Raw genomic sequence first — 7881 nt, 5'->3', positions numbered from 1 at the left:
CATAGCCTTCATGTCAACTATTTTTAGGAGGCTTAACTTTTTACACTTGTCAACCATGTTACCATATTTTTCTTTTGAATCTTAAAAAGATAAGATGGTTTACCTTCTTCTTATAAATCCTAAGTGTTTATGCCTGACTAGTTTTCAAGAGGGATGGTTCATAGGGTGTTGGATAAATATCTGGAAAATTTTTCTCATTAAATCTCAAAGTTCAACACAGAGTTACTTAGTGTGTCAGACTCACCGATGTTTTCCAACACACAGCAGGCAGCCAGGCAGCACCTGGCAAGGGAGGATAAATAAAAAGTCAACTGATAAAATGGAAGAACATATCCATGATCAGTGAAGCCCGGGGGAGACTACCAGAGAGGAGGTAGGATGGCCTAAAGAGAAAATATTTAGTAAACGGGACTAGGGGAGTAGACAAAAAATAAAAAGGGAAATTTTTTTTTATGTCAAAAATATTTCATCTTCTGGGTCTTCACGCAGAGATACCCAAGCAATGGAACAAGGAAACCAAACCAGTGCCTCCGAATTTCTCCTCTTGGCCTTTTCAAGATGGCCAGAGTGGCAGGCTCTCCTCTTTGTACTTTTCCTGTGCCTCTACTTAACAGGGCTGCTTGGAAACTTGCTCATCTTGCTGGCTATTGTCTCAGACCACCGCCTCCACACACCCATGTATTTCTTCCTTGCCAATCTGTCTGCAGTAGACCTCTGCCTGCCTTCATCTACAGTTCCCAAGATGCTGCTGAACATCCAGGCACAGACTCAGACCATCTCCTATCCTGGCTGCCTGGCTCAGATGTATTTCTGTATGATGTTTGCCAACATGGACAATTTCCTTCTCACAGTGATGGCATATGACCGTTTTGTGGCCATCTGTCATCCTTTGCGTTACTCCACCATCATGACCCAGTGCCTTTGTGCCTCTCTGGTGGCTGTGCCATGGATCCTTGCCACTTTGAATCCCCTCTTGCACACCCTTATGCTCGCCCGTCTGCACTTCTGCTCTAACAACATCATCCACCATTTCTTCTGTGATATCAACTCTCTCCTCCCCCTCTCCTGCTCCAACACCAGTCTCAATCAGTTCATAGTTCTGGCTGCAGTGGGGCTTATTTTTGTGGTACCTTCGGGGTGTATCCTGGCATCCTACAGCCTCATCATCTCTGCTGTGATGAAAATCCCTTCCACCCAAGGAAAACTCAAAGCTTTCTCCACCTGTGGATCTCATCTTGCCTTGGTCATTCTTTACTATGGAACAATCACAGGGGTCTATATGAGTCCCTCATCCAACCATTCAACTGAAAAAGACTCAGCTGCATCAGTGGTCTTCATGGTTGTAGTCCCTATGTTGAACCCCTTCATATACAGTCTAAGGAACAATGAGCTAAAGGGGGCATTAAAGAAAGCTGTGAGCCAGACCAAAATCTTCTCCCAGTAATTTGCACTGATTGAAAGGCATTAAACAGGAGGCAAGTCCTCATGAGATCATTGATATTCCAGTCACAGTTACAAAGCTGTTATCAAATACCTAACTAAAGTTGGCAACGACCTAAATTTGTTACCTAATCACAGGATTTATCTATTTGAGCTCCCAAAGGTATTACTGTTGTTGGCAAACATGTGGACAATAAAGTCCCTGAAAATCACAGTAAAAAATATGAAATCAACATTCAATTGCATCATTAAGAACTTCCAGATGGCTCAGATCAACACGGAAACATACATGGGGAGTGCAGAATGGAGCACCTCCCCCCAGGCCTGCCTTCGTAGAGTAGGCAGGAGGGATGTAACCACATTGTTGTGCATGAAAAACAGTAGAGAATAAAATTACTGTATAATAAAGGTTTTTAAATCATAACTGTAATGAGAGGTTAAAGAGAAAAGATATTGATGAGGGTGTAAGAGGTCAGGTAAAGTTCAAGACAAGCCACACTTGGTCTGGGTCCTAGTTGCAAAGAAATAGAAATCAATTTTATTTTTACATAGAAACAATGAGAATATGCCAAATCCATTAAGGAAGCCTTGTAGGTAAGAAGGAGCATGGTGTGTGTGAGTGAGTAAATGTACTGAATAAACTAATCTGAATGGGTGAAGTGTCCACATGAGGGATTGTGAGGAATGAGGGATGGGTTGTTATTTCTTACCCTAATGTTTTTTATATTTAGTCACATTTTGTAATTGTATCATATGAATTCCCTATAACCTATCTTTATCCCTTGTGTGAAAAGCAGCATTTATATCATCCTTCTGAAATCTGTATAAACCTTCATGATGGTCTACAGAGAATTACCTGGAAGACTATTAACTATTTTTAAACTTAAAGTCTGTGCTGTTATTTAGAGGTGTCTATGGGAGAAGCAACAACACCAGCAATTCAGAGCATATGCCTCTGTGATCTTTGATTTGGAACTCATAGCTTATGTAACAGATTGTTTTCTGTGTCCGTGTTATCACCTAGAGCCCATATGCCATATGTCCCATATATTAAGTCATACTATCCAAAACATCTCTTTAAAGTTGGTAAGAAAAATAAATAAAATGCTTAATCATTTTTTTTCTTTTTTATGTTTATTTTTGAGAGAGAGATAGAGTACAAGGGAGGGGAGGGGCAGAGAGAGAGGGAGACACAGAATCCAAAGCAGGCTCCAGTCTCCGAGCTGTCACCACAGAGCCTGATGCAGGGCTTGAACCCATGAACTGCAAGATCTTGACCTGAGCCAGCTGCACACTTAACCAACTGACTCACCTAGGAGCCTGCACTTCAATTGTTTCAAATCATAACTGTAACGTTTGTTGCAGTTCAAACATTTATTGAAATGTTGCAAGGACCACAAAGTATCAGAGACACCACTACAAGCATGAAACCTACAGATAACACAATGACTCTAAACCCATATCTTTCAACAATAACACTGAATGTAAATGGACTAAATGCTCCAACCAAAAGACATAGGGTATCAGAATGGATTAAAAAAAAAAAAAAAAAAAAAAAAAAAAACAAGACCCATGTATTTGCTGTCTATAAGAGACTCATTTTAGACCTGAGGACACCTTCAGATTGAAAGTGAGGGGATGGAGAACTATCTATCATGCTACTGAAAGTCAAAAGAAAGCTGGAGTAGCCATACTTATATCAGAAAATTAGATTTGAAACTAACAAGAGATGAAGAAAGGCATTATATCATAATTATGGGGTCTATCCATCAAGAAAAGTTAACAATTATAAATGCTTATGCCCCCAATTTGCATGCACCCAAATATACAAATCAATTAATCACAAACATAAGCAATCTTATTTATAAGAATATGGTAATTGCAGGTGACTTTAATACCTCACTTAGAGAAATGGACAGATCATCTAAGCATAAAATCAATAAAGAAACAAAGGCCCTGAATGTTATACTGGACCAGATGGACTTGACAGATATATTCAGAACTTTTCATCCAAAAACAGCAGAATACACATTATTCTTGAGTGCACATGTAATATTCTCCAAGATAGATCACATACTGGGTCACAAAACAGCCCTCAATAAATATAAAAGAATTGAGATCATACCATGCATATTTTCAGAACACAACGCTATGAAACTTGAAATCAACCACAAGAAAAAAATCGGAAAACATGCAAATGCATGGAGGTTAAAGAACATCCTACTAAAGAATAAATGGGTCAACTAGGCAGTTAAAGAAGAAAATTTAAAATATATGGAAGCAGAGGAATGAATTTTATTGCCAGATAATAGAAAAGATTTGAGTAAATAGAAGCCCCAACATACTGTTTCTTCCTTAGTAAAGTTGGTAGATAAAAATGAGAAGTGAAGGGGCAGCCAAGATGGTGGAACAGCATGGAAGATTTTTGCATGTCTCGCATCCATGAAGTACAGCCAGACCCACACTAAACCATCCTGCACACCTAGAAAACTGACTTGAGGATTAACATAACAATCTGCACAACCTGAACCACAGAATCAGCAGGTACACGGCGCGGAGAGGTGAACTTGGGGAGCGAGAAGCCGCAGCAGGCAGGGAGCTCGTTTTGCGGGCAGAGAGAGGATGGAGACGGGACATGGAGGGGGGGGCACGGGGGAGAATATGGGAAGGCACCTGGAGAGAAAGTGGAAAATTGGAAACAGCCGCAGGGACTAAACTAAAAAGGGAGAAAGGAAAAGGAAAGGGTTTAAATTCCATCAAGACTTAATAAACAGGGTGGGGCACAGAGTGTGAAACTCCGCGGCTAGATACCTGGCGGTGCTCTGGTGGGAAGGAAGAATCCCCAGGAACAGAATGGGGTCCAGGAGGTTCTTGGACCACACGGGGAAAAGTGGTTCCACTGCTGGAAGGACATTTGGTAGAGAATGTTGAGGCCACCTGGCCCCAGCAGACCCTGGAAGGTGGCCACATTCGCTGGTGCTGGGGCAAGGTCGTTAAGGGTGAAGCCTGGTGCCAGGTGTGTGCTGTGATTTTCCATAGTCCCTCAAACGCTGCTGCTATACTATCTCGGGAACTTTCTCTGTGGCGGGCTGGCACCTGGCCACAGTCTCAGGGCACCGGCAGCAGCAGGGTCCAGCGGGCGTTCCTGGGTGCAGCCGACATTCGGCCACTGCTCATTCAGCCATTGCTCGATGAGACCCTCCAGCAGAGGGGCTGAACGGGTCAAAGCCGCAGTCCTTCGGAAGTAAGGGGCCGAGGAAAACAGCCACATCTGAGACAAAACTCAGGAGAGAGGTACTGCCCGGGGCCTGTTTACGTAGAGTGAAAAAGCAGGGAGTGGACGAGGGCTGAAGACGGAGGACGGGTGCGCGATTGCTGATCCGGGAGAACAGACCAGGTAGGTGAGTGATGCCATTTTCACCGCTACCGCGCAGGCGTATACGCACCTACAAGCACCATAGCAATCCACCCCAGTAGGCTAACAGCGCCATCTAGGGGAGAGTGGAGCTGTTACACTGAGCCCCGCCCAACTGAGCCAACTTCGCTCTTCAAGAACACAAACCTCACCACCGGCTTAATTTATGGACTATAAAGACCTACATGGACTGACTTATAGAGCAAAACGAAGCAATTTCAGTCCTACCTCAATCTGTTAGCATGTTTATCTACTCAATTTTCTTTTTTTTCTTTTTCTCTTTTACAATTCTTTTCTTTTTCTTGAATAGAGAGAAAAAATTCATTTTTATTAAAAATATTATTTTATTTCCATTACTATATTTTTTACTTTTGTGTAAATTTTTTCAAATTCTACTTTACTTCCATCATTTTATTTTAGTCTACTTCTGTGTATTCACCTTTTCAAATTTTCAAGCAATTTCCTTTTTTTCTTTTTCTTTTTTCTCTTTTTCATTTCTTTTCTTTTTCTTGAATGCAGAAAGAGAAAAACTTCATTTCTACTTTCAATCTCTATTAAATATTTTTATTTAATTTTTATTACCATATTTTTTGCTTTTATGTAAATTTTTTCAAATTGTATTTTACTTCCATCACTTTATTTTAGTCTACTACAGTGTATTCACTTTTTCAAATTTTCAAATGATTTCTATTTTTTTCTTTTCTTTTTTCTTTTTTTATCTTTTTTCCATTTTTCATTTCTTTTCTTTTTTCTTAAATACAGGAAAAGAAAAAATTCGTATTTATTTTTAATTTTTATTAAAAATATATTTCTTTAATTTTTTCCCTCTAAATTCTTTACTTTTGTATATATTTTTTCAAATTCTATTTTACCCCCATCATCTCATTTTAGTCTACTTCAGTGTATTCATTTTTTCAAATTCTCAAATGATTTCCTTTTTATGTCTTCCCCCCCCCTCTTTATTTTCTCTAATCTCTCAAACCACTTTCAACACCCAGATGAAAACACACCCAGGATCTACCATCATCTATTCGATTTGTGTGCGTGTTTTAATTTTTAATTTTAACACTTTTAATTTTCTTTTCTTATTTCAATTTTTCTATCTCATTAATTCCTTTTCTCCCTTCAAAATGACAAAACGAAATAATTCACCCCAAAAGCAAGAGCACAAAGAAACTACAGCCAGGGATTTAGCCAACACAGATACAAGCAAGATGTCTGAACCAGAATTTAGAATCACGATAATAAGAATACTAGCTGGAGTTGAAAATAGATTAGAATCTCTTTCTGCAGAGATAAAAGAAGTAAAAAATAGCAGGAATGAAATTTAAAATGCTATAACTGATCTGCAATCACAGATGGATGCAGCGGTGGCAAGGATGGACAAGGCAAACCAGAGAATCAGAGATATAGAGGACAAACTTATAGAGAATAATGAAGCAGAAAAAAAGAGGGAGATTAAGGCAAAAGAGGACAATTTTAGAATTAGAAAAAAATATAAAATAAATTAAAAAATAAAAATAAAAACAAATAAATAAATAATAAAGAATTAGAGAAATCGGTGACTCATTAAAAAGGAACAGCAGAATCATAGGGGTCCCAGAAGAGGAAGAGACAGAAACAGGGGTAGAAGGGTTATGTGAGCAAATCATAACATAAAACTTTCCTAACCTGGGGAAAGACACAGGCATCAAAATCCAGGAAGCACAGAGGACTCCCATCAGATTCAACAAAAACCAATCATCAACAAGGCATATCATAGTCAAATTCACAAAACACTCAGGCAAGGAGAGAATCATGAAAGCAGCAAGGGGAAAAAAGTCCCTAACTTACAAGGGAAGACAGATCAAGTTTGCAGCAGACCTATCTACAGATACTTGGCAGGCCAGAAAGGAATGGCCGGATATATTCAGTGTGCTGCATCAGAAAAATATGCAGCCAAGAATTCTTTATCCAGCAAGGCTGTCATTCAAAGTAAAAGGAGAGATAAAAAGTTTCCCAGAAAAATAAAAATTAAAGAAGTTTGTGACCACTAAACCAGCCCCGCAAGAAATTTTAAGGGAGACTCCCTGAGGGGAGAAAAGACAGAAAAAAAAAAAAGCAACAAAGACTAGAAAAGACCAGAGAACACCCCGAGAAACTCAAACTCTACAGGCAACATAATGGCAATAAATTTATATCTTTCAGTACTCACTCTAAACGTCAATGGACTAAGCTCTCCAATCAAAAGACATAGGGTAACAGAATGGATAAGAAAACAAGATCCATTGATATCTGTTTACAAGAGACAGATTTTGAACCTAAAGACACCTTCAGATTGAAAGTTAAGGGGGTGGAGAACCATCTATCATGCTAATGGTCACCAACAGAAAGCCGGAGTAGCCATACTTTTATAGCAGACAACCTAGATTTTAAAATAAAGACTGTAACAAGAGATCAAGAAGGGCATTATATCATAAAGTGTCTGTCCACCAAGAAGATCTAACAATTGTAAACATTTATGGTCCAAACGTGATAGCACCCAAATATAAATCAATTAATCACACACACAAAGAAACTCATTGATAATAATACCATAATAGTAAGGGACTTCACCCACAATTACAGCAAAGCACATATCATCTAAACAGAAAATCAACAAGGAAACAATGGCTTTGAATGACACACTGGACCAGATAGACTTAACAGATATACTCAGAACATTTCATCCTAAAGTAGTAGAATACACATTCTTCTCCAGTGCACATGGAACGTTCTCCAGAATAGATCACATACCAGGACACAAATCAGCCCTTAACAAGTACAAAAAGATCGAGATCATACCGTGCATATTTTCAGACCACAACACTATGAAACTTGAAATCAACCACAAGAAAAAAAAATGGAAAGATAATAAATACTTCCAGACTAAAAAACATCCTACCAAATAATGAATGGGCTAACCAAGAAGTTAAAGAGGAAATTAAAAAGTACGTGGAAGCCAATGAAAATGATAAAACCACAGCCCAAAACCTCTGGGATGCAGC

At 39.0% G+C, this 7881-nt stretch overlaps 1 protein-coding gene across 1 annotated transcript; it reads left to right on the top strand.

The window, feature by feature from the left end:
• The first annotated feature begins 502 nt into the window (after positions 1 to 502).
• Positions 503 to 1444, top strand: LOC102961152 (olfactory receptor 1F12). The gene has a single exon (XM_007092695.1). It carries the CDS (start codon positions 503 to 505, stop codon positions 1442 to 1444), a length of 942 nt encoding a protein of 313 aa, XP_007092757.1.
• Positions 1445 to 7881: the final 6437 nt, after the last annotated feature.

The sequence above is a fragment of the Panthera tigris genome, chromosome B2 (genome assembly GCF_018350195.1).
Source record: "Panthera tigris isolate Pti1 chromosome B2, P.tigris_Pti1_mat1.1, whole genome shotgun sequence".
NCBI lineage: Eukaryota > Metazoa > Chordata > Mammalia > Carnivora > Felidae > Panthera > Panthera tigris.
This window is presented reverse-complemented; position numbering and strand designations above follow the sequence as displayed.